We start from the raw sequence: 27,449 nt of genomic DNA, 5'->3' as shown, positions 1-27,449 counted from the left end.
TTGTACCCAGTAACAAGACAAGAAGACTACGAATAAGCAACCAGGACCAACTTTGTGGTGCTAAGCGAATGGATTTTATTTACACATCTAGTCACCCATTGCTCCATGTGTGGTACAAAAATAAAAGAAATCAATGTGAACATGTGAATTTTGACAGAACAAGAATGTTTACACCCTATTTTAAAATCATTGTTCCAGGTATATAAACTTTGCCTACGAAACAAGTGTGTTACTATATCACGTGCTATGTGCTTTCATAGTTGGGCTACAGTGCAGAACCTGATTTTAAAGGTGCCCCACAGAGTTTTCTTGTAATCTATATTCAATGCAAAGAACATTAGTTCACACTGTTAAAATCCTCGAGCTTCACCACATGTGTCACATGTATTCATTTCCTTGCAAAGCTAAATACAATTTCCTGAACCTGAATATTTTCATATTTGGTGAGAAAATTTGGAATAAGCTCAGATCAGAACAGCACGACACGATCTGGACTTGCAGTTTTTATGATGTGCGCACATTTCTACACATTTATTAATAAATGCATGTTACAGTTCTGGATTCATAGATACACATGCTAATTTGGCTAATATACAAGTACATGTAAGCCATCCAGCTCTGCAGTATGATGCTCTTCATCTACTAGATTTGTGGAAAACAAATGATTTGGCACATAATTCTGTTCATTGGCACCTTTAAATATCTCTATAGTGAAAAGTCTTCAGAAAGCAAAGGCTTCATGTAGTTAGTGACATTAACATTTGGAACTACTACTGAAAACCGATATAAAAGCATATGGTTCAATGTAAACATTCGGCTGTGTTCAAACAGCTAAATTAAAGGGTTAGAAACGCAATCAAATGATCACAAGAACTGAAAAGTTGAGTGTCACCAGAAAGGCTTACATCAGTGTTCATGTACTGTGTAGCTATCTACAATCTCTACAGAACAACTCGTTTCTGATTTTACTACAGAAACGGTTCACCTTCCCATTTTATTTGCTTCACTTCTTAAATCTGTTTTCCACTTGGTGCCTGTGAGTCAAAGACAGTTGTCCAAATTACATAACATACAGGAAAGATGCTTTTCTTTTATGTACTTTCAAACATACAGTGATAAACATCGGTGGATAAGATTAAAATGGCAAAGTTGCTCTACAGTGATTCCTTATAAAGAGGAGTTTACTTCGGGTGGATGTGGAGACCAGCTGCTGTGGTAATGTACATACATTTGTGTGCAAGTGTCAAACATTCAGAATGTTAGCTGCAATGTAAAGTTGTAATCCTTAACTTTTTAGTGACATCAGATTCTGATTGTACCCAAACCAAAAACTGCCCATTTATTGCATTATCAGTAATTTGTGGTAACATCCACACATTAAAATGTGTTACCAGATTCAAAGTGGTCACACATTAAAGGGATTAAATATCCAGGGTTAGTGTCACCTTCCAAGTAAAAGCAATGATACCCAAAGAGTTGATGCTGAAATGCAGGAAAGCTTTAATGTGAACTGTTTGCTGCAGTTCAGCAGGAAAAAATATTTATGTCCACCAACAGAACATTTCCTGCATTTTGTACTGCAGCTTAAGATTTACATCTCACAGGGGGGACCAAACGTGCACAATATCTGTGAAAAAAAACATCACTGAGTGAACAATGCGAATGTGTTTGTCTGTAGCGTAAGCAGCTCCATCAGCTTCAGCCAGGACAGGAATGTTATGGATTACAACTTTACGGACTAAAGGTAACGGTAGATCAGCACAGCTTCACTAATACAAATGTGCATTGTGTTTAATTCTTGATCTCCAGGATGGAAGGATTGTGGTCGAGAATGGCCAAAATGATTTTGTCCATGTACTGCCTCAGACGCAGGTTGATCTCCTCCTGCTCCTTCAAAGCATCCACAAGCTGAGCGAGAAGAGGAATGCATTACAAGCGCAGTTATATCAAGAATAACCATTTCATCCAACCAACAGTAACAGACCAACCTCATCTCTGGAAGCGTTGTCAATCTCAGCTGCCAGGCACTGGGCCTTGGTTTGACAGGAGAACAGGTTCTTGGCCTCGTACAAGCTCAGACTGAGAATCTGAGCGTTCAGGTCGTCGTTTTGATCGCGCAGCTTGTGGTTCTCCTACAGACACAAAGGACCCGGTCCTGACTCGATGTGTGTGTGAATTTGAGAAAGCAGTGAGCTTGAAAAATCTCACAAATATAACCGAGCCATATCCATTACATGTGATTAGGATTGCCTGCCTTTGACTGTGGGTGTAGGTCTCACTCTCCCTCCAAACATCACATACACTTGGGTTTCTCTTCAATTTTTCTGAGTTGAAAGGAAGATTTTTACTTCATGAAAATATTGTTTTAATGATTTAATCAAGTATGAAACCACCGCTGGCCAATGCCAGTTTGGCAAAACTGGGTATTAACAGGGAAATGCAGGGTAGCCCAAATGAATGGTCATTACCAGTGATGGGAATAATGGCGTTAAAAGTAACGGTGTTACTTTTTTCAGTAACTATTTTTCAACACAGACTGTTGAAGCTGTCTTCAGCTTACTGGGAGATATGGGGGGGGTGCGCGAAACAATCGCACAGGTACTGCTGATTGGCTGAGAAAGAATAGGGCAGTCATGGTTAAACCAATCACATGACCAATTCAAGATGACATAGCAAATCCCAGTTAGTGTGTAGTGTAGTGGATAGTTTTGCTGTGTGTGTCAGAACAATGAGTTGCTGCCATAAAGCCACCAAAGGCAGATAACAGTATAAACGCTGTCTCCAGGTAGAAAACAGGACGAGTGATACACCTGTTGTCAGGCCTGCAGGTATCAGGCCTGTGATGTTCTCCTTTATCTCATGGTGGACAGAAATTATTTTTGCACAAATAGTTTGTGTGGCATCTAGATTGATGTAGAACACCTGATTGTTCTGTAAATAGTTTGAAATGGTTAATTTTTTTTTTAGGTAAATAGCTGCATACAACTTTGTGGTTTGCAAAACTTGTGCATAGATTTGTAAAGTTTACAATGTATATTTGCATTTCAAATTATGAAAATGATTCGTTTGTGGTTGCTACAGTAAAAAATGCAACTTTTTTTCTACTCTGTTTTTTGTCTGATTTCGGATCAATTGTGCTAATGCAGTATTTCAAAATGAAAAAACAAACAAACTGTAAATTCAGACATGTGAGGTTGTGCTGAAAAGAACGATACCAAACAAGGCGAGGTAAACACTTTTTAAAGCGGTAAAATCAAAAGTAGTCAAAAACAGCCACCCCAGAGGGTTAACCATAACGCAATAGTTACTTTTCCTAGTAATTAGTTACTTTTATAATATTGTAACTAAGTTACTAGTTACTTCTTCAAAAAAGTAACTACAACTAATTACTTTTTCAAAGTAACTTGCCCAACACTGGAGATTACCCTGTGACTGTTGGGAAGAGAAAAACAGACAAGGACACAACAGAGAGCATTTCTGACCTGACAAAGCGCCTTTGGGCTTGCTGTGGACTTTACAACTAAAGACTAATATTTGGCTTCTCTGCAGCTCAACATAAACATAAAAGTTTGAAACCGAAATTGATGTGAGAGCAGTTACGAAATGGAGCGCACGTTACAGGTGGTCAGAATGGGACTTTTACACAGCAAAGTAAAGTTAGCAGGACTGAGCGATCCATCAGTGTATCAACACAGGTTTGGGAGTTCTACTTCAGTATGCTACTTCCCAATACACATTAACGGGGCTCAAGCAGCTCCTTGTTTGGATATATGCATGTTTCAAGAATTTATTTTTTGTGTGGATTAAATAGAAATAAATGAAATGACACAAATCTGACCATTGTGGAATTAAAAGTAGAAGAGAAAGTCTTTTCTGCAATGAGGAAGAACAAGGATGAGTGTGTTCTGTGTGGACCTGTTTCAGTCTCTTCACTTCATGTTCCATTTCCATCTCCCTGGTTTTGGCGTTGAACTCAGACAGCCCCTTGCCTTTCCCAGGATGTTCCATCTCCAGTTTAAACAACTGCAGATACTCGAGCTCCCGACGGAGATCATCAATCAGCTGCAGACAAAACAGTCGGTCAAACAACTCTAACATGTTCCACATTAACCTTTTCTTATCTTACCTGGTGACTACAGTGGGAAATGAAGTTATTTTCATAGAAATGATTGCCTGGGAGGAGTGTCTCACCTCCTGCATGGACTCTTTTTCCTTCTGAAACTCGTGGCGGTTTTGCCAGAGCTTGTCCATTATCTTCCTGTACAGGTCCATCTCATCTTTCAGCCTCAAACTAGTGTCCTCCAGTTTGTCTGTCACCCTCTGCTTCTCCTGCAAAATACACAAGTCAGGAAACAGTGGCTGAGAAAAAGAAACACTCATGTTTTTATGATATATGTAGGAAAATTCGCAACATTTGAGATATGGAAACCTAGCAGCAACCAAGATGAGTACAGACAAACTAAAAGAAAAAAGCTTGTCAAGGTGAAACTACTCATGAAGTTTATATAAAATAATAAAAGGATTACATCATGATGACACAGGAAGATACTTCAGCATACCTGATCCATTTTTTCAGTCTGAGACTTGAGTCTGCACACATTCAACTTCATCTCTGTATTCTCTTCTTCTAACTGCTGTAACCTTAGGGTGAACAAACGCAAACAGCTTTAGTTTGGTATCACAGGTACCCCAGTGAACTTTAACCTCCTAAGACCTGAACTCTTTCATGGCATGCATTTTCAATTTCTCTTTGCTATTTGGGCTGATTGAGACCTGATGAATATAAAAAGAATTACCTGTTTTGTATTGTTTTTTTACCAGATTTTTGTTTCTGAGAAAAATGAGATCCAAAAATGAGGACATTTGTTTTAAATGTTGATAGAAGTGGCAGTATAATGTCCCTGTAAGCGGATATTAGGCCCTTGTAGAGCACAAGGGCTCTACAAGGGCCTGACAACCCAAAATGTGATGTCCACATATATGGACGCCAGGCCCTAGGAGGTTAAAAGACATGAGTAAGGCTTGGTGTTTTTAAAGTGCCAGAACGCTGACCGTCTTTGATCAGCACAGCAGCTTGTAAATTTGCGCTGCACATTTCCTTATTTCCTGTCTTAATAGCAGGCAACGGCAGGGTAACAAGGCTAACAGCAGTTTCATTTCATGAGACCTACAGCCAATCAGTGTCTGTGGTAGTTTATGGTTACAGAATGCCTGCCTTAACAGCAGATGTGTAGTTGATCTTGTATCAGAGCCAAATCTAGCACCAGCTTGTTTAGGAGTTGGATTATGGGGGAAAACTTCCCTTCAGGTAAATTGCTGGTTAGTTTACCTGTTACAGAGCAGCTCTATCTCTGTGTTTCTATCTCTCTCCATCTTGGTGTAAGCCTCCCGGTGTTTCTTCACCTCTTCTTTGAGACTCTCTGCAGACTTTGTCTCTGCATCCTTCACCTGCTCCTCTAGCTCATGAACCCTTGGAAGCAAAAACACAGAGGTCATTCAGACTGGTACAGACTAGTCAGCTAGAACCAAAATGCTGCACAGGTTTATATAAGATCTATGGACTAATTCACATCACATATATCTCATATCTGCACCACTTGTAAAGAATGATCAAACAGGTGCAATTAATGTTATTTGTATGAAAATAAACACCACGCCTTTTTGTACAGGAACCAAACCCAGCCAAAGCACCCACTCAGCTCAAGTATTCTTACCTGTGCACAAGGTGGGTGTTGTCATGCTTGAGTTTAGACTTGAGGTCATTGTTGGCCAGACTGTCACTTTCCAGTTCGGTCACCTTTTTCTCCAGGTAGCTGACCTGAGTGACACATCACACAGGTAAGGCCTAAAGGTTAAAGAGCATCTTCTTCATTTGCATACAGACATTCCCAGTATGCCTCTACACAGCTCGTTGTTAACAGGAGATTAATCGCCCGTTTTAAATTGATCCATCCTCCTACACACTAACACTATTTTCCCCACCTCACAGACTTCAATTTATTTCAGCATTGTTTTTATTTTTCATTAGCTAAAACGAGGCTGCTGCTTCACCAGTTAGACTCTTAGTTTGTGACAGTAGTCCTTGTTCTGCTCTGGAGATGTGCTATGAGCTAGAGGATCATCCAGCAGGTGAAGATTATTATGTGTTTACTTTCTCTGTGATGTCAAGGTCACAGGAGTCGATACTGTCTGTGAACAGATCCTCTGTGCTGCTGCCCTGACTGGACCCAAACACGCTGTGATTGGCCTGGAACAGCTGACTGCAGGGAGAGAGAAAACACCCGAGAAACAGGAGACATCATATTTACACTGCATAAACATGTAAATCCCGTATATGCTTTGCATTAGTGTCTACTACCACCATGTTCTTCAGTGGCTGCATTTTTTATATTGTAACGAGAAAGATGCCAAAACTAAGCAACAGTTTATGATATCTACAGTGCACAGATGATTTAGAGCAGCAAGAATTTAAAAAGGCGCTTTGTAAGAACGTCAGGTCACTCACCGTCCAAATGCCGTGCTGGAAATCTTCCTGTTAGGACTGAAAAAACAGGAGAGGAACCGAGTCACACATACTGACAGTAACACAGGCTTCAACTATCCATTTTAATAATCCAAAAGCCTTTGCTACAACTCTATTTGCTGGTAGTAAAATTAGTGCAATGACACCTCTGCTTTCATTCACACAGTGGTTTCAAACAATGTTCTTCTGTGGTTGCCATACGATACAGTTTTAACCACAGTCAGTGTTCTTGTTTCAGCTGTATTGCTGTTCGCACACAAGACACAAAAACTCACAACCAGTCATCCCGCCACATTGGGATACAGTTGCTATAGCAACAACTCGAGCTCACCCTTTGATGTGGATGCAGCATCTGATGCCAAGAATGAATAAGAGGGGATTTAGCTGGATGGCTAAGACAGCTAATCCAAGCTTTGTGACATTAGGGCGATGCTGAGGCAGCAAGAGTCATTACCATTACCAATAGCTCCAAAAAAATAGATAACTGTACGAATGTGCTATACTGACTGGTAAATTAAAGCTTGATCTTTTAGGCTAAGCTCTCTCCTCCCTGCCTGCATTAGCACTGATGCTACACCATCAGTCTTACGAACAAGACTGCAGCGTACTTGAAACATCTCTATCTAATCCCAGAGGGTCGAATCCACCGTTTTCTCACTGAAAATGAAGGCCTCATACTCGGAAGTGCTTCCCTGTCTTGAAAGGGTAATCAGGTGTTCCACGGTTAGCATGGTAGCCACGTTGGTCCTCTTGGACCCGGGGCTCAAGGCTGAGTAGTGTGATACCCCAATGATGAACACACACCATTTTTTCTTTTTTAAAAATCTGAAATTCATTCAGTCTTAGGATGAAGACAGTTCCAGGTCACTCCCAGAAATGAACATCAGTGAATGTGTGCTCCACCTGTTGGCCTTGAGGTTTCTCAGTCGAGCCTCCAAGTCATTGAGTAGATTCACTTTCTTGCAGCACTGCGAACAGTAGATGTCCAGCAGCTCACTGTTATACAGCTGCCGCATCTTTTGAGGGGTGTGGCCAGCACTGGAATTATAAAGAATGAATTGATTAATGTCCACATATATAATCAAATATAAATAAGCATGTCTGAAAAAGTGAAAGTCAGCTTCTTGCTGTTAGCTATAGATATTTGCAATGTCTGCAGAGCACATTGGCATGCGTCAATGAAATATCTTCCAGTCTCTACTTCATAGGTGTCAAACTGTGGCCCGCGGGCCAAATTTGGCCCGCAGCCTAATTACATTTGGCCCGTGAAGCCATACCAAAAATACTATCAGAGCTGGCCTACTGGTATTATACAGCTAATATATATATTGTTTAGTATTAAGCTTTGCTTGTTCCATATTCAGTTTTTCAGCAAAACGTGTTTGAGTCCATAAGAAAAGATTCATTCTTAAATCTGGAGGAATAAATATATTTCAATAAATATTAACGTTAGCCCGCGACTTTGTTCCAGTTTTGAACTTTGGCCCACTGTGTATTTGAGTTTGACACCCCTGCTCTACTTTTTCAAGCCATGGTTCAGAAAACTTGCAGTACTGTCTAAAACAATGCACTGCATTCAAATCAAACAGGCCCATTGTTAACAGCCCTGTGCTTTTCTCTTTAGGACAAGCAAACAGCCAAAAAGTCTGATTTGTCTTTTTCTGCATGAAAACTGGGTCTTAAGATATGTTTGTATGTAATTCTGCGTGTGCATACGATTAAGGGAGTGCTTCCTTCTCATCAGACACCAACCTGGAGGGAAGCGAGGATCCAAGATCTGAGAAACCATTTGTTCGTGTTTCTTCTTCAGGGCAAGGGCTGCTGGGAGTAAAATCTACATCCTCCCCTTCACCGTAGTCTTCAAACTGCTCCTCTCTAGAGATGACGGGCGCAGACGCTGAGCCAATCAGGCGGCTAGGGTTGCATTCCAAAACAAAACAATTAAAGGGGAAAAAAACAAACCCACAATCAAAAGAAATTCTAAGTCTTCCTAAAGTCCCAACTCAGACTGGTTATGACTGACCTGCGTTGCCGTGTTGGGTGAAGCGAGTCAGAGCTGTTGCCATTTTCAGTGCTGCTGTCCATGTCGCACTCGCCATCAGCACACGTGCTTTCCTGGTAGGACCGTGTACACATGATAATTGGAGGACCAAGCTTTGCCTCACCATTCTGAACATACAAGAAAAATTATGTGAATTAGGATTAAAAATCGAACTTTACAGGACTTCAGAAATAGAAGTAACAGTCACATTAGACACTTCAACACAAGGCATCGCTTCAACAGGACAAATTGAATTATAAGTTAACTTTACATTTTTTTTTTCAATTTCAAAGCAGAAACCCTTGAGTTCAAAATCACATCATCACACAGAGATGTTTACTAAAATCACATGTAAACAGTTATTCAAAGAACAGCTAAAATCATGCATGAGATACAAGTCCGATACAGTGCCTAGTCACTGATTACACTGAACAACGGATCATCAGCATCTTAATATATAGTTCTTAGAAATATACATTTCAAATAAAAAATGCGAAGATTATAATCTTGCTTACAAGGAAACTGTCATGAACCACTGTGTGTGTAAAAACACAAAAGGTGAAGAGGGGCGATGAAAACAGCTGGGGAACAAAACACAGCTGAGAATAATCAGGTAATAAGAGAGGCAGGAAAACTGAACCTTTCAAAGTAAAGGCAGGAAGTAGCTAAAGGAAGAAAACAGGCCAAAATACACACACAATAAAGTAACGAAAGGGAAAGACAACTAGATATAAGACACGAGGAGCCAAAATAAGCTCAGGGTCACCAGTAACTAAAAATTAAGGCAAAAATGACAAGACTTAAATTACAAAGGAATTAACAGCAACAACACAAACAGAAAACTAAATACTATCAATAAAAGAAACCTAATACAAAGATGACCTCAAACTAGAAAGAATCCCACTGCATTTAGACGAATCCAGCAATAAGATCCAGGAATGTCAGCCTACATTTATTAAAAGGCTATTTAGAGAAATCAGTCTTGCCTTCCTGTGCTTATTTTAGCAGATTTAATCAAACAATGAAGTTTTAAGGGTTAAACCACAGTTTAAATAGAAATTTAAAAATGTTTCTGCTTGTAATCTACTGTTGTTTCAATACCCCATCACATACTAACTGTATGAGACGTACAAACTCAAAGAATTTCAGATGTTTAAGTTTGATCTCAAGATATTTAAGATGACTTTAATTGTCCAAACATTGGATATTACTAACAATATCCAATGTTTGGACCTTTGTGATTAGCATTAAGGTTAGCTTTAGGTGTGAGCCAAACATTTTCCCCAGAAATCACTAAAGCAAAGAGGGGAGTTTAAATCAGCGACACAAAGCGACGGCTTTAAGAGAGAAACAGCAGTACAGCTGGTATTCTGACCTGCTCTCATGATTTGAACAGAATATGATGAAGTTGTATTTGAGGTAGTGTCTTGGGCTGATTTATCATGTGGGAGTTAGCGTGCCCCAGATAGTATATTATTAATAAATCATGCTGCTGTCTGGCTTAACCCCACTGTAGTACCATGACAAGGTCACACCCAAGCGCTCTTTCACACACACAAAGTCAAGTTTCTCATCATTACCAGTAAAAGCAGTGGCTCCATACTCTGTTCTTACTTAGGATTCTGCTGGATTGTGGATGTTCACATATAAAGACACAAGACAGACATAATATGGCATCTGAGGGACTGCTACCCACCTTTCACTCATTAATTAAACACATTTTTGTCTGTGATGAAGGGGTGTGGGAGCATATGTATATATATTTATATATATATACACACAAAATAACATAATATATCCCAATTCATCCACACACAGAAACGCCACATAAAATGAAAAACAACTTTAAGCTTTGTGCCAGTCTGTGTGCTTTTCCTTTATTGGACTAATCTTCTCTTTCAAAAAGTTAGAAATCAGTTAGTCTGACACATTCGTGCAACTTACCAAATAAGTGTGGACACCATCTCACTCATCTCCAATACAAAGTCACAAATCACACTAATGAGTGTGTACGTGTGAATGCATCTGCTGTGGTGGAGCTAAAAACAAAAATCTACTGTATTCCCAATGCCTGAAGGCTCAGTGTCCTCAGAGCTTAGACACAAATAAATACGACTGCAGCTCCAGCAGTAATGTAGAAAGCACAGCGAAGCTTTAGCTGGGACAAAACCACACCTCGGCTCTCTCGCTCTCTCTTGCTCTCTCTCGCTCTCCGTCTCGCTCTTGTCTCGCTCTTGTCTCGCTCATCCTCTTGTTGCTAAGCAACGATCCAGTTAGGCTAATCTCTATGAGGGACATAATCAGCCACGCACAGCAACATACATTTCACACAGTAAATTTATGATACAAAAATAATTGAGATATATTTAAGGTAGTACACATGCTAGGAACCAGCAGCATCTTCAGAGCTGTATGGAAGCCCAGCAGTACAGGTTTATATAAAAAAAATTGTTTCTGAAAAGTCAGTCACTATATCATATTTTTGACACTTAAACTCTGGTGTTTAGGTAAGAAATCAGTGCCTCGTGATTTTCATTTATTATGAATATAAATCTAAACCTTGAGAAACACTGTTCTAAATGAACAGTTATCGATGATCTTAGCTTCACTGCTGAATTATTGCTGTTTCACTCCATGTAAACAATGTCCACTTTCACTCTGACATCTGAGTTTACAAAAACTTTAAAAAGTGTCTTTAAAATAATTTGCAGAATTAACGGAGACGTTTCAGGGTGTGTTTTCACATCATGCCACAGAATTATGTGCACCATTGAAGATCCATTCACCTGGTATATATAGCCATTGTCTGTGACAGATGGCTGGCTGGAGGCATGGCTGCGAGGACCCACGGTCATCTTCATTATTTCTTCACAACCTAGGAGGACAAGTGTGGGGAGGAAAGTAAATAATAAGAGGGGAAATAACATAAGCAGATGTTTCCTCTGTAATAAAACCAGTAAGAATATTTGTTGTAATTTGAGCTACGTGAATAAAGTGGTATCATCTTCAATGTTTACATGTTTCATTTTATAATATCCAAACTCTTTTTGTCATTTTCAAGGTAAAATGGGCCATGTAGCATTAGAAGAAGAGTATGGAGCAGATTGTTTCCATTCTGACAGTTACATGAAAGTGCTGACAACACTATGATGTCTGTATAAACAACACAAGTGTGAGGTCAGCAGATGTTTGTCTTAGCTTAGCAAGAAAACTAAATAGTAGAAAACAGTTTACCGAGCTTTAACTAAATGTGACAAGGTTACAAAGTTACAAAGCTCACACATCTTCTCATGACAGAGAGCAGGACAATCAAAGTCCATGTCTCACCTTTGATAGCAAACACTCCGTGGCAAAAGTCTTTGAAGTTGATTTTCCCATGAGCGTTAGGATCCAGGTACCTTGTCAACTTCTTCACCTGCAAGACACAAAAGTAAAGTCAGCCTTTTCTAAAGGAAACCCGCTTTAATAAAAACACAGAAGGTAACTCGTACCCTTGTTAACTGACATCAGCAAAAATCTTAAAGGTGTGCATAGAAAAATATTAGACGATTCACACAAGTACATCAACCACGTTTTACTGTTAGAGGCGTCTGAAGAGACACCAGGGTCCAGGTTCACAAAGACTGCCTGTAACTACGGATTACATAAACCAAACAGCCGACTTCACAAAGAACTCCAGATTTATCCTACTTTTCTGGAAAAAGTGGCAGACTGAATAAAAAGTATCGAGTCCCTGTTTTCCCCTCCAGAAGATGCCAGCCACGGTAAAGTAGGAAACATCCTATTGCATAAAATTAATAATAAACTGCACAGCTATTACTGATGTCCTTAGATTAGGGCTGGTTTTTTTTTTGTTTTTTTTATCTTCATACATCAAAATGGAACTTAAAACACTTTTTTTCTATTTATTTGTATCTACATTACTGAAAAAAATAAAAAATATAAAAATTTTATGAAAATAATTGAAAATCTATGTTGTAAAGGAAAAATTTCCTGGAAAAAAGAAATTATCTGGGATGTTTATCCTCATATGCAACAATGAGTACTCTGACAGTACTACTACTACTACCCTGATATAGACTGTCAGATGTCAGAGTGGCCCCTTGGAGGCTCAAATGGAGTGAGACACCTCTGACAACTAAAATCTAAAATGTGACAAATTTGTAGTTTTATTTGTAAAAGTAAAGAAGCTTTTAGGATCGCTGTTCTGTTGACACAAAGATGAAATAAGTCAAAAGAGGATTATAGCTCCGGGTCTGGAAAGTGGTGGAACTACTCTGTGACACAGGCTTTGATCTTGCTCTCAGCTTTCTCAGTGAGGATAAAAAAGATGAAAATAACCAGTTAAGAGCTGAGGGTATACTGTGGGACAAGTTGTGTTATGTCAGCATCTATAGAAGCACAAACGGACACGTCCTGGAGTTCAGTGTCACGTTATCACAGAGGATTAAATGTAAACGTCAGCAGCTGTCTACCTGGTTTGACTTCAAAAACCTGAAGACTCTTTAATGTCACACGAGCAGAAACCAGACACTACAAACCTCTTACAGCATTAGAATTCACGAGAGGCTCTCTTGGGTCCTCATTTTCAACTTTAATCCAAAAGACAAAAAAGGTCCATCCAATGCCAACAAAACTCAATGCATGTATATAATAAAACCATGACAACAGTATTTTGTACAAAACCAGAAAGTAGCGCCACTGTGGATCTGACACTCACAGGACGGTTAGACAGGAGAGAGCTTCAGGAACAAATACTCAAAACAGAAATACAGACTGCAGCCAACAGAGCACACTAGAAATGCAGCCCACTAACTTACTTTGGCATCTTTAAATTACGGTTAAAACTCTTTTTTTTTCTTTTTTTTTAAATTAGGTGTTTTTTCTATGTAGCATCAGAAAAATGTGAGGAAAGTTAGATCGAGACCACAAACCTGACACAATTATCAATAATTTAATTTTACCTCAGGGTAACGAGACTGCTGCAAGCTCAAACTAATAACAAGAACAAAGGAAGACAACGAGAGGCTACTGGGGAACCAAGTCCACACAAATATAGCACCTCATTGTACTTATACAGGTACCTCGATCTGTCACTAGGTACAGAGGGGCGCTGCTACTAGGGGCGCTTTTAGCTTCGCTTCCTGTACCTTACAAAGATAAGTTTTCATTCGTGTACCTTCATACAGTACTACAGGGTACATTAAAATAGTGCAAACGTGCAAAATATAAAAAAGTAAGAGAGATGAAAATGGAAATATACAGCTCAGAGTGCTGAAACATTTCATATCATGTTTTTACAAAGACTATAAAATGTAGTATTGTATTCAATGGCTAAAGAAAAGTACAAGAAGCTAATAAACTAAAAGGATTCATATTACGTTTATGGATGCTGCTTTTAATTTCCCCAAATAAAAGCTCTGAGTGGAGTGCTCTTTGCCAGCCAGCTCTCATATCTCAGATTTTGTGTTTCACAAACATTTAACAACACAGTACATCAGCGGTAGACCTTTCCAATTGGTCTGAAAATAGTTTTTACCATACAGTGAGAAGATAATTCTGCCAAAGGGGAAAACAACAATGATTCAGTGTCAGGCTTTCAGCCAGGAAACGTATTAGACCCAGCGACTGCGACAAGAGGGATTCTGTGCTAATAAATGTCGCACTTGTTTCACATAGTGGTGTCCATCTACTTAACATGAAATGTGCAACGCTTCAGAGAACAGTGAGAGGAGGGAAGAAAGTAACGTCTAAATATAGAATAGAGAGCTCACCAGATCCCAGTTGGCCGTGTCCACATTAAAGTGATGAATAGTTTAGTCTGCCATGTTGAGTGGACATAGATGAAAAGATATCAGGTGTTTTCGTATGTATAAAAAGAAATCAACAGCAATGAAGTATTGGTGGCCTATGTATTAAAATGAGCATGTTTTTCACATATTGCATTGAAAAGAATAAACCAATCGTTTTGGGTCATGCTGAATAAAACATGAAGTTCATTTTGTAAATTCTGATCATTCTAATTGTCAAAAAGAGGATAACTGGAGTATATTCAATTACATATCATTAACCAAAGCATGCATAATCTTACTAAGAGCGATCTCTCACTCATCACGTCTATTTTTCAAAGACCAAAGTGGCGATGACAGAAATGCTCATCTCTGTGCTGTTAGTGTCTCTGAGTGTTACTATAGGTACATTCTCCTTTATATTATCTATGGTCAGAAGCAGATCAATGAAAAAGCTACATTAGTGTTGCATGCACATACACTCACCAGCCACTTAGATACAGCTGTTCAAACTGAACATCAATGCAAATAATCTGATCAGATCGAACGGCAGCAGTTCAATGTGTTTAGACATGTGATAAAGACAGCCTGCTTAAGTCCTAATCGAGTACCACAATGGGAAAGCAATGTGATTTAAGTGATTCCAAACATACAGGGTTGTTTGTGCCAGATGGCCTGAGTCCTGCCAGCTAAGAACAGGAAAGTCTGGATACGGTTCACACAGACTCACCAAAACTGGACAGCAGAAGATCATAAGAATATTGCCTGGTCGAATCGTGACGTTCAGATTGTAGGCTCATAATTTTGTATAAACAACATGAAAGCATGGATCCATCCTGCACTGCCTTCAGGTTGGTATTGGTAGTTTAATAGTGTGGGAATATTTTCTTATGAGACTTTTGGCCCTTTAGTAGCAACTGAGCATAAATCCTACATTGTACCTGAGAGTTGTTGCTGATCATGTGCATTACTTTATGAGCAGCAGAATGCAACACAAGTCACAAATTTCAAACTGGTTTCTTGAACATGACAGGGAGTTTATTGCACTTAAATGGCCTACACCGTCACCAGATATCAGTCCAATAGAGCGTGGGATGGGGTGGAATAGGGGATCTGTAGCAACTGTGTGATATTATCATGTCAACATGGAGTTTCCTGCACCTTGATAATTCTATGCCATGCAGGATTACGGGAGTTCTGAAGGCAAAATGACATCCAACCCAGTAGTAACGAGGTATACCTAATAAAGAGGCATGCAGGTGTATGGTCGAAATGAGCACAATAGGATTTGTTTATTTTAGATGATAAAATATAAAAATGTACATCTTTAGCAGTAAATTTCTACACAAAACATACAGAAATATGTCTTCAAAAATATGATGAAATAATACAGGATGTGTGTATAACCCACGATCCACAGACGCTGCTGGAACAAACAGAAATGCAGAGCTGCTGGTGTTCTCCTGAGTTGTTTTGAGCAGCTGAGCAGATCATTTAATTACTTAATAATCAACCAATCCACTTGCGGAGATCTAGTGAAGCTCCCGTTCCCATGGAGACAAAGCACAGAGATGAGTGGAAGTGCACGAGGGGAGGAGCGACATGAGGAAGTAGCTTCATTTTAGCATGGCTGAGCTATTTTTAGTGATGTGTCCTGGGTTTTCAGCCGCTGTTGCACTTTAAAGCAAACTCCACAGTCACAAGCAGACATCACTCCACCTTTTCAAATATGTAAACTCAATCAGCAAAGGACTGGAAACACTTGCAGACTAAGCCCGCTTAAAGTCATCAGTTATTATTTATATAGCTTTCTTATTTATGTAAACCTGAACAACAACAAGCATATTTCTAAATAAATTGAAGATCTACTCTGTGTGTGTGTGTGTGTGTGTGTATATATATATATATATATATATATATATATATATATATATATATATATATATATATATATATATATAGTTAGGTCCCTGGTTCGGGACTATAGCCCTGCTTGGGGTTATTATCATGGCACACAAAAATCATCATCCAATATGGAAAATTATATAATTCTGCTACAGAAAATATTAAATACTCTTTGATAAAATACTACATCACTTCACATATTTGGGGCTGTAATAAAATGTTACATAGCATCACATTTTTCATTAGCTGCTCCCTGACAGCTCAACGGGTCAGAAGCATGACAAAGATATGGTGCATCTCCAGGATCAACTCTGACCACTGAAGCAAGGCTCATCGATGGTTAATCACGGTAACTATGTGTGGAAATCTACGTGTGGCTCGGCCTTCTGGCATAATCCCCTTAAACACGCTCGTCCCAGGTGTGGACAAACTGTTTAGCTGCAGTGAAGGTTTCAGGGCGACATTTATCACAGTGTTTTAGGAACAACACAAACACGCTGATATCTGATCTTGCACACAGAATGTAAAGCCATTTCACTTTGTATGTTTCTTATCAAGGTTTAAATGACAAATGAAATTCTTCACTCCAGTCTAAACATTCAGACTGGAGAACAAAGCACTGCTCAGGATCCTGCATTTGCCCACTTTCTTCTATTAGTACAGTCAGTATCTAGGATAATATTACAATATTGTACAATACTATGTTTTTAAAATAGCCAAACATGTTTCTTATCCTGACAAAATCAGAGCACCTGTATTAAACAATGTATTTTATGATGCTGCAAAAATCAGATTTCAGAATTGTTTTCCCCCGCACTGACTTTATACAGCCACTGAGACTGATGTATTAGTTAACCCCTATTGGGGAGGGGGGATTACAGAAGACCTTCATCATTGATAAAAGTGTAGCTATAAGCAGTAAAGCTGCATTATTAGGCTTTCTAATTTTACAGAGGCTGTAATGCCCCCATTGTCGTCAGTCTTCAGCTTTCCTAATGTTGTGAGGCTGGAACAGTTTAAGTGAATGGGAAACGCAAGACAAAGCATGTCAGCCACCACCGAGGATGTCAAGTCTCCTGTAGCCTGTCCTATGTCATACCGCAGCAAATAAGCTGCTGGCACCTCTAACACACCTGTGACTGTTAATAAGCAGGACAGGTTGTCTGTTGTTAAAAGCTCCACGTATTACAGATTCACCATATTGGAAACATTATACGAATATGAATGCAGATGTGCTATTTGTCCTTTGTTACCCAGTCCCTTCCAGCCTCTCACCTCGTCTCCTTGACCGAATTGAAGACCGAGGTCCATCAAGTGCTCCACCCGGATGAAGCCGTCAGCATCCTCGTCACAGACGTCGAAAACCTCCTTGAGCCTCCTCAAAAACTGTAGGAGCTGTTCTTGTTCGGGAAAGGCACGTCCTTCCATTATACAGGCTTCGCGCTGCACACACACACAGCTTATATTCTGGTTTTCCTCAATCAAACGGACTGCAAGACACCGACTCCGACGGTCGCCATCACCATCCCAGCCTTCAGCTCCGCCGGACCGACTGGTACCGCTACTGTTATACAAGCAGCACGGCACGCTCAAGAGGCGCGAGGAGTGTCGGAAATACGCGACGACTTACGAGTTCGTCACGAGGCATTACGTCACAGGCCAGTTGCTAATTCATAATCCAGGTGTGCTGTCACTTTCCTCCCGCTTTTGACGACAATGTATAAAATGTATGGAAGCCCAGTTTGGCCAATAATAAAAGAACTATATGACACACAAGATTGAAATACTCAATCATACCATGTAAGACTATTTAGCCTACCACATGAAAACTAAGCAATAAGAATATTTAATTAACATTGGGAAACAAAAAAGTCGACTTAATTTAAACATAAAATTAGTATAAATAGTACAAATTAACATAAATGTTAGCTACTATAACTGAACTCTGAACTAACCACGTCGTAAAAAGAATTTTTAGTATATGACTGACTTCCAGAAAACTGAATAAGAAAACTTAAGAATTAATGTATTATTTGGAAACGGTAATATTTCAAGCGGACAAATACTGCTCAAAAAATTAAAGGAACACATAAATCACCGGTTGGATCTAGATGAATGAAATGTTCACCTTGAAAACCTTCACTGACGTACATTAGGTAATTTGTTGAGAACAAAATGACAACAGTCAGTGAAAACACAATAATCGTTTAAGTGCTGGATTTGAGGGAAAAAAGAAAATCACAACAGTTAAAGTTGAAAAGTGTGTGTTTTGTTAATTATCAGCATAATTACATTTTAGGTTAAACACTTTTTCAAAATCAATTCTCAGCAAGGTCTTTTTGTTACAAAATAAAACAGTCAGATAATGAATATGCAAAATATTATTTTGTGGATAACACACTAAAATTTTGCCCTGAGGATGTGGCTGAGGATGCAGTTTTTTTTTATTGGAAAAAACAGTTTATACAAGACTTATCACAGTCACATCTCTGTACAAAAAATAAAACCATTACAGTGTGGCCCAGTGCTCAAAATCATTACTCATCCCTTCAGCTGATTTAAGCATAAAAACCATTTCATCTCTAAACCCAGTTTAAACAGAGCTGTTAAAAATGTGCTAACAGAGAAGCACAGATAAGAAAGTTTAAATGGACCAGAATCAAAACCATTGGATGTTTTAGCTTTTAAAAGATAAGTCCAGGTCATTAAAAAAAGAACTATGTGGGCGTATGAATTCACTATTTCTCTCAAACTTAAATGATGAGTCTTGGCTCCAGCAGAGACTCCCACCGTTCTGTCACCTATGAGAAGAAAGTGAACATGTTAATTTAAGGACTAGTCAAGTCAGATTTATTTATACAGCACAATTAAAAATAAGAGCTGTGCAGCTAAGAGAACAGAACAATGCAAGACAATAAATTCAATCGTGTCTACGATGATGTAGACCAGCGGGCAAGCACTGTGTCCGAGTCTGACAACACTGGAGCACCACAAGGGACTGTGCTCTCCGCTTTCCTATTCCCCTTCTACACCGCAGACTTCAGCCACGGCACAGAGACCTGCCATCTTCAGATGATGGTTGTAGGATGCTAGCTGGATGCATCAGTGGGGGCAAGGAGACAGAGTACTGGGCTGTGGAGCTGCAGAATCATCTGCAGCTCAACGTGACAAAGACCAAGGAAATGATTGTGGACTTGAGGAGGACCAGGAAACCAGCGACCCACGTTTCAATCCAGAGGGTCGAAAATAAAACTTGTAACCACATAATTTTCACAGGGATTAATAAAGTATTCTGATTTTGATCTATTCGGAGTGTAAAGGCTTTACAAAAACCGAAACAGCACTTACCCATTCAAAGGCTTAAAAACAAACAGTAAAACCTTAAAATCAATCTCAAACTGACTGGCAGCTAAGACGAGTGATATGTGGTCCTGTTAACTCATGAAAAAAGAGAAATGTCTAAAACAATCACACCTTATTGGGGGGGGGATAATAATTTATTTATTAAATAATAAATAATAAAGTAACATGACCTAATGCATCGGTGTCAAACTCTGGCCCGTGGGCCAAATTTGGCCCGCAGCCTAATTACATTTGGCCCGTGAAGCCATACCAAATTACTATCAGAGCTGGCCTACTGGTATTATACAGCTAATATATATATTGTTTAGTATTAAGCTTTGCTTGTTCCATATTCAGTTTTTCAGCAAAACGTGTTTGAGTCCATAAGAAAAGATTCATTCTTATATCTGGAGGAATAAATATATTTCAATAAATATTAACGTTAGCCCGCGACTTTGTTCCAGTTTTGAATTTTGGCCCACTGTGTATTTGAGTTTGACACCCCTGACTAATGTATGTAATGTAAAAAGGTTGATAAAGGGTCACACAGAATTATCACCCTTATCAGCATCCATACATATATATTTAGCCTCTTATCTCATGGTTTTATTTTGCTCTTATCAGTGTCACATTCAGCAGCAGCAGATTGACTCAAGTAGCTCTGATAAATCTGCTGTGCACTTTGTGACCAGCTCCATTAAAAAACAGCAGATTTAAAGCACACCCACACTGGCTTTACTTTTACACTACCTGTGGCTTCAGAGGGTTATTAACAGCACATAAAGTCTTACCCAAGACCCTCTGGACACAGCATACTCCACCCTCTCGGAGCCATCTGGATTTTGATAGACTAGATCAAATTTTCCAGGTTCTCCGGAAGCTTTGGAAGAAGCAACAAGTTAGGAATCATTAGAAACAGAAATAAATTAGGAAGGTTAATTCTTAAATCTCTTAACTTCTTCTGAGAAAGTGTTCAGTTCTCTGAAAATGAAAAGGTTTTCGCTGTAACGTATTATATATCACTACCAGTGACATGACCAGTTTAATTAGGTGCTGACAATTCAAAGACATCAGGAGTCGTCTTTTAAATTTTGATATAATTACTTACATGATACATTATTTTTAAAAAGGCATGATTATACACAGTTATGATATTGTATGCCAGCAGTGAACTGATCTCCTACCTTGAGAGACATTAAGGAGTTCAAGTTCAATCTGTCTGTTGATTGGGTCAAAGCTCACAATCTTTCCCTCCTAATATAAACAGAACCATAGTTGGTCATAGAGTACGAATGACAGTTTATACCATATTAAATATTATTAAATAAGCTTTTATTAGTAACATCATTCCAAGGTTGTGATTAGGTCATCACAACTGACTGCCCTCACCTTGTATTCAGATACCTCTGGTGTGTAGTTTTCAGTTAGCTCCAGCAGCTGCATATAAACACATAGAATTAGGAAATGAATGCAATTCACTTTTTTATTATTTATATAGCTTCAAATCACAACAGCAGTCGCTTTAAGGGGGCTTTACTCTGTAAGGCAGAGGCGCTACAATAACACAGAGGAAACAAAAGCACTCTGACAGCGCAACTCCCCTCGAAGAGCGAGGGCTGTAATACATCTGTGATGCTTTATGTTTTTATTACAATGCATCAGAGAGCAACTTAGTATCTTCCCCAAGGAAATTTGACATGAAGCAGCCAGCCATGTATTTATTTTATTTTATTACAATATGCCCTCATAATTATAATATTACCCTGCTTTTATAACAACACACTGATGTCTGACCTTTGACCTTTAAGCATTACATACTAAAATGATGTATTTTATTATCTTTAAAAATAGAATTGAAGCAGAAATGGCCGAAATCTTTGGTTTCAATAAGCTGAAAAAATGTGAGTGCGGCAGGGTGTGGTTTGTGGCTCAGCCGCAGGGGAGGGGTGGAGCAGCGGGTTCAGGGTGCCTGTCAGGGGAGTCTGACACACACCTGAGCTCCATCATCTAGCCATGGCTCCCGATAAAAGACGTGCTGAGACCTGAGGTGGGAGGTGTGTGTGCTACAAGCAACTGCAGGCAATTATGGGCAAAATAACCACTGGCAGGGCTCTAGACTAACTTTTTGCCATGGGTGCACCGGTGCGCACCTTTAAAAAGTTAGGCGCACTCAAATTTTTCAACCGCATCGCTTAACACCGCAGTTTTACATGTGCACTTTTTTGGGGGAGAAATTGCAGTCCATACTGACAACATTCATTTCTAAACTATTAACTAACAATCTTGTGCTTAAAGTGCTTTCTTTCCATCTTTTCTTATTACCCACAGCTACATCCACTTCTGTCAGGCCTAGGCTGCTCATTAGGGCTGGGTATCATCACTGATTTCTATAATCCATTCGATTCCGGTTCTCAAAGTCCTGATTCTATTCAATTTAGCCTCAGACAGTCAGAAATATTATAATTCTGATCATTTATCAGTACTGATACATGTGAGACTTCATCAGAATTATGAACATCACAGCAGATGCCTTTGTGTGAAAGTAACTGAGAGAGAGAGAGCTGTGCATGAAGTGTGATTTTTTCGTGGTGGAAGCAAAACAGCAAAAGTCAGAGGGAATTCATGACGACATTGATCAAATGTGAAGCGTAGTTTGCTGCTTCTTTTGCTGCTGGCTCGGTGAAGTTTGGTTGGAGAGAGACAAAACCTGCAGCTCAGAATCAGCGCAAAAAGACGTAAACACAGAGCGGACCGGACGCATCAGGATTGTTGAGCTCCGACAACGTATCCGTCTACGGGCCGTCGGGTGAGAAAGCCGAGAAAGAGAAAGCTGATTCTGATGCGTCGGGTCAGGTCTGTGTTTACGTCTTTGTGTGGAATCCGTGTACCTGCTCTCATTTGCTGTTTGGTGGTTGTAGAAATAGTTTTGTGAGCTTTAATCTGAGAATCTGGCGTTTCTGGTAAAACACATTTATATTTAAAAGTCGATTCAGGATTTAATGAATCAATATCACTTTATTCAAGCTACTCACCTCCCACTTCCACCTGCACTTTCAACTGGACCACGGCCAATTTGAGAGGTCCCGCCCCTGACTATCTCTGATTGGTTTAGTCCACAATAGGGGCATAATGTGTGTCTGTTGTTGACCACACGGAGAGTTGCAGAGATTTTTTTTTTTTTTTTTTGTTACCCGAACAGTTGGTCGCAGTGGTGCGACCAATTATTTTTTTAGTCGCACCACTGAAAAATTTGGTCGCACTCTGGAGCCCTGACTGGTGATCCAAAGTGGACAGGATAAACAATCCTCTGTTTCCAGGTGAACAATTAAAGGACTACCTATGAGAAAAGCTGAAAATTGGTGATTGACTTATGAGCTACTTAAATATATTAGTGGGTTACCTAGGCAACTGAAATACTCAAAGGTGACCTGCCATCAGCTTCAAAGACATGGGCAACAAACTAACTGCTTCCACTGTGGATGCAGTTTTAAACAACATAAAAAGCTGCTAATAATGGGTTCACAAAAATCTTTGTAAAACATGGTTCCTAATTCTTAGCGACTGCTACCCATAGTGGTTAGCTTCTGAACCACTGTAGCTAACGAGCTAGCCTCTAGCTAGGCAGGGCAAACTGCTGCTATTCAGTCACTTTTTCGACTTCTCTATAAAGAGTTGCAGAGGAGGAGAAAAATCCCAGAGGCTCACTAACAGTGTATTTGCTTAGAGAACACTGGATTTAAACATTACATAAAATACTGCACTGTAAGATAAACTCATGGCTTATGTCTGTGAAGCATTTTGATTTTTCACATAAGTTTACACCTGAACAGAAAATCTTTGATAACTGTCCCCCCGCCCCAAAGTTAAGCTAATTTTGAGTGTTCTACAGTATATTAGCTACAACAGTGTACTACAGCTGATAAGGATGTTGAAAAAACAAGGCACAGAAAAGCAAACTTGGAAGAGTTGACCTGATTTGTACAAATTGAAATGGCTTGCAGTGGACAGATGCAAGGTCATCGATGTCTACATCCTTGTGCATTAAAGAGGGAGTATGCTGTATTGTAAGAGGGCTGATCAGCCTGTTTCACTACCTCATCTACAGAAGGCAGAGGGTACAGCAGATTTAGACTTTTTTTTTCAAAATAAAAGTATGACATTATTCTCAAAATCATCAATAGTATTTTTTTTCTTAGTGTAGCCCTAAAACTCCTTCAGAACAACAGTACGAGGGCTGATAGCTTTCATTTTTAACCTGGAGATGACTGCAGCTTACAACACCCACCTTAAAGGCAATCCTCTGCCCCACCTGTGGAGGAGCAGCTAACAGGGGCATGGAGTTGTAGTCCTGCTTAGGTACACTCACAGCTTCCTTCTATAAATGGAGACAGAAAGTCAAGAATGCCTTTTAATTCATTTTACTTGAGAGCAGATATTACACTTAAATTTTAGGCTTCAGATGCAGACAAACCTGCAGGATCACTGACGTGTTGGTCAGTGAATCATTCTGGTAAGACGGCTCTGTGGCTCCATTATAGCTGGACCCAAAGCTGCTACTGTTCCCTCTGCTTGCTCCTCCTCTACCCCCACCCGTAACACTTGCTCCCTGACCACCGCCACATCTGGCTTTCCCTCTGCCGCGGCCTTGCCAAGGAGACTGAATACCTATGCCACCTCTGGGCTGCTGCAGCGGCCTTCGTATCACCAGCTGGATCTCGTCTTCACTGTCCGAGTTGGAACCCTTTGCTGCTGTATGAGGTGGCTCGGCTATGCTGGCGGTCTGTTCTGGATTATCGTTTGTAGGCTGCGGGGCTGAAGGAGCCTGACTTGATTCTGAGCTGGTAGCCATGGTTTTTAAAGGTTTGTTTCTGGGCTGGATTTTCACACTGGCAGCCTCATCAGGAGAAGACTCTGTTTCTGAAGAGGATGACGATGACAGTGGAGGTTTTTTGGGGGCAGGTTTTGTGTTTGATGGGACCTTGGAGGGAGCAGGAGTGGAGGTGGGTGTTTTTGTTGTTTTTTTGGGTACGACATCTTCATCACTGCTGCTACTACTGGAATCTGAAGAGGAGGCTTTTTGTGGTTTTGATGCTTGGAGCTTCTTGGTGCTTTTACTCAGCCGGCTGACAGCAGCTGGAATCTTCGGGAGATCAGCTGGTTTGGGAGAAGCAGGAGCACCTTTTTCCTTTGGCTTCTTTTTCTTCTTCTCTTTCTTCTCTGTGGGGTTTCCCTGTACATTCTCATTCTGGTCATCACTTGCCACTAGGTTGGCACCGTCTGTCATTCTGTCCTCGTTATTTTTCTTCCTCTTTTTCTTCTTCCATTCGACACTCACTCCATTTTCTTCTGGCACAGTGTCTTCTGTGGCTCGCCGTCTCTTTCTGCCGCTTTCACTTGCTGCATCTGGATGACTGCTGTATCCATTCAACTCATTCATCCAGCCCACCTTCACCCTGACACAAAAACAGAACACATCTTAAAGGAATAGTTGAACATTATACATTATACAATGGATTTATTATGTCAAATTTCCTTGACACAAATAAAAAGGTCAGTGGCAAACTATCCAGGGTGTACCCTGCTTCTCACGGACGGACAGATGACCGAAATGAACGTCAAACCTGTTTACTTAGTTACTAGTTATCCAACCCTTACAGGGAAGTTGGAACCTTAAGACACACTCTTGATGACACAGGGCTAACACTGAGAAACAGCAGGCAACCACAAAAGCACATTTAAACCTACACATGATTTAGAATCAGCAGTCTGTCCAACATGCAGATCTCTGTGCTGTGAGAGGAAACCCACACAGATCTGAACCCCAGATGGCAGTGCAGAATACTGAAAAACTGACTGTTGTAAAGCATACAGCATTTAGTTTGTTGTAGCTTTTGAACTAACAAAATGAATACGTGTGAATTTAAATATTGTGTCGCTTATGTTAAGACTTAAACTTAACAAACTTGAGGTGTGTTGGTCATTTGAAGTATGTTACATTGGTGCATACTTCAAATTAGATTAGTACAGACTCAAGACTCTGGGGTGACAGGAGAATAAATGGTGCCACAAATTTTGGAAAATTAAGTCTACATGAAGTTTGTTTCAAATCCACACTTCACTCAATAGCCCTGTGCCAAATACGCGTATTTCATTTTTGCAAACAGAGCCTAAGAATAGATAACACTGAAAGGATGTTTTTAGTTGTATTTTATTAACGTTTTTCCCCTTTATGACGACAAAGTGTCTAAAAAATCATGATATACCGTGCCACGATCCAGGTTTTTGTTCATACCACCCAGAGCTAGGCAAGCAAGCAGCGTCCACATGGTACTGAGCTGAGTGTTTAGAGACATGTTGTAACTAAATAACTCGTATTAAATATGCCAGGATCTGTCAGCGCTTTGAAAGTTACAACTAACAAAGCACGCGCACCTGACGCTGTCGTTGTCCCGCACCACGTAGATGCTCTCCGTGTGCGGCAGGTAGCAGTCTTCTATGAACAGGCTGAGGATGCTCCCGCCGCTGAATTCAAACTTCTCCCTGATGACGCTCTCCAGGTCGGCCACCACGCGACACACGTTTAGGTCTACGAGCAGCCAGCACATGCGGCAACCGACGACAGCCGGCGGCGGGTAGTCAAAGTACAGGCGCAGTCGGATAAAGTTGTTACTGTGGGCAGCCATGACGGCTACAGCACCAAAACACACCGGCTGCTGTACTCCCTCTGCGAGCTCAAAGACGACACTTCCGCTCTTCAAAATAAGAGTGCAAACTCAAATGTATTTCATTTCCCTATTCAAAGAAAAGATTATTATAGTAATAATAACTCTGTAATGACAGCTATACTCACATCATATCAACTTATCACGTATTCGTTTGTAGTCTCAGACTTTTATTTTAAATTATCACTTTTCAACGGAAGTGAGGCGCACGTGTTTGGCGCTGTCAATACCCTCGTTTACAATATTGACCTCTGCCGGCGTGGAGGAAGTACTGAATTATTACAGAGCTCCATCGCAGCCAAATATTCACCAGAGGCTCTTGTCGTAACTTTAAACTAAGCTCAAACTGAACTGAAAAATGACTTGAATAAAAGCTTATCTTCATTCTTCTTGGGATTTTTTGTTAAAGTCCTTAAAACTGACTTTATGACTCATTCAAGCATTAAAAATGCACAGTTGAACCACTGGTCTGTCTGTCTACACATAATAGACAACTTATATCAGCATGGTTATCAGATTTTCCTTAAAAAACGAAAAAGAAAAACATTAGGACCAAAGAAAAAGTGGCAAGCCTAGATGCACTGTCTTACATCAGATGACCAGTTTCTGGAATCCATGTCTGCTAGAAATAGGAAAAATCCAGCAAGACCTGGAAAAATAAAAAAAGAGATATATTAAGACCTTGATCCATCTACTCTTGGCCAAAGTCGTGTCGGAAATGGTCTGAATGAAAAGGTCGCTGTAAACAGGCCATTCCTAAGGCTGCAGTATGTCATAGTACACAAAAACTGGATTGAAAATGAGGGGAAACAAGTCAAATCTAAAATGGTTCTAGCTATTATCAGCGTGTATGTCTCTGTAGGACACAGTAGGAGAGTCACTTTTATCCCAATACAGCAGTTCTGCACCTAAACTCTGAGCCTTTCCTGCCTCCTTGCCGTTTCTTTTATAACTGAACTGCTCACTTTGTCTGAACTGTGCGCATTTATATTGATGCTTTATGTCTGTCTTACGAGGTGCAGTGCTCTCTGTGCCTGTTTTAATTGTTAATTGCCCCTTGGGGATAAATTAAGTGTGTCTGGGATTTGAAATGAATGTTAGATCAAACTCATCGTCTTTTCTTCTTT

The 27,449-nt window shown here is 39.9% G+C and overlaps 2 protein-coding genes across 2 annotated transcripts; both read right to left on the bottom strand.

Moving 5' to 3' along the window:
• Nucleotides 1-64: 64 nt before the first annotated feature.
• On the bottom strand, nucleotides 65-17,905 carry rab11fip4a (RAB11 family interacting protein 4 (class II) a). Its single transcript, XM_085403058.1, has 15 exons — nucleotides 17,534-17,905; nucleotides 11,892-11,979; nucleotides 11,351-11,439; nucleotides 8,547-8,692; nucleotides 8,276-8,437; nucleotides 7,427-7,561; nucleotides 6,506-6,541; nucleotides 6,152-6,260; nucleotides 5,715-5,818; nucleotides 5,330-5,470; nucleotides 4,560-4,641; nucleotides 4,192-4,329; nucleotides 3,916-4,062; nucleotides 1,989-2,132; nucleotides 65-1,908 (listed from the first exon to the last, which is right to left on the bottom strand). The coding sequence occupies exons 1-15, from the start codon at nucleotides 17,684-17,686 to the stop codon at nucleotides 1,792-1,794; spliced, it is 1,791 nt and encodes a 596-aa protein (XP_085259184.1). The 5' UTR covers nucleotides 17,687-17,905; the 3' UTR covers nucleotides 65-1,791.
• A 572-nt stretch (nucleotides 17,906-18,477) lies between these two features.
• coil (coilin p80) lies at nucleotides 18,478-26,576 on the bottom strand. The gene is made up of 7 exons (XM_085403057.1): nucleotides 26,033-26,576; nucleotides 24,072-25,053; nucleotides 23,886-23,975; nucleotides 20,990-21,037; nucleotides 20,785-20,854; nucleotides 20,392-20,480; nucleotides 18,478-19,059 (listed from the first exon to the last, which is right to left on the bottom strand). Exons 1-7 carry the CDS (start codon nucleotides 26,281-26,283, stop codon nucleotides 19,012-19,014), a joined length of 1,578 nt encoding a protein of 525 aa, XP_085259183.1. The 5' UTR covers nucleotides 26,284-26,576; the 3' UTR covers nucleotides 18,478-19,011.
• Nucleotides 26,577-27,449: the final 873 nt, after the last annotated feature.

The sequence above is a fragment of the Rhamphochromis longiceps genome, linkage group LG4 (assembly GCF_057381845.1).
Source record: "Rhamphochromis longiceps isolate RC_006_pf linkage group LG4, R_longiceps_female_GT1.1, whole genome shotgun sequence".
In the NCBI taxonomy this organism is placed as follows: domain Eukaryota; kingdom Metazoa; phylum Chordata; class Actinopteri; order Cichliformes; family Cichlidae; genus Rhamphochromis; species Rhamphochromis longiceps.
This window is presented reverse-complemented; position numbering and strand designations above follow the sequence as displayed.

Excerpts from the sequence above, each read along its gene's own strand:
- coil (XM_085403057.1), bottom strand. The coding sequence starts at position 26,283 with ATGGCTGCCCACAGTAACAACTTTATCCGACTGCGCCTGTACTTTGAC. Across the intron at positions 20,855-20,989 it reads CAGAGGTATCTGAATACAAG|GAGGGAAAGATTGTGAGCTT; the intron begins GTGAGGGCAGTC and ends TGTTTATATTAG. Across the intron at positions 19,060-20,391 it reads CTGTGTCCAGAGGGTCTTGG|GTGACAGAACGGTGGGAGTC; the intron begins GTAAGACTTTAT and ends TTCTTCTCATAG.
- rab11fip4a (XM_085403058.1), bottom strand. The coding sequence starts at position 17,686 with ATGGAAGGACGTGCCTTTCCCGAACAAGAACAGCTCCTACAGTTTTTG. Across the intron at positions 8,438-8,546 it reads CACCCAACACGGCAACGCAG|CCGCCTGATTGGCTCAGCGT; the intron begins GTCAGTCATAAC and ends ATGCAACCCTAG. Across the intron at positions 2,133-3,915 it reads AAGTGAAGAGACTGAAACAG|GAGAACCACAAGCTGCGCGA; the intron begins GTCCACACAGAA and ends TTGTGTCTGTAG.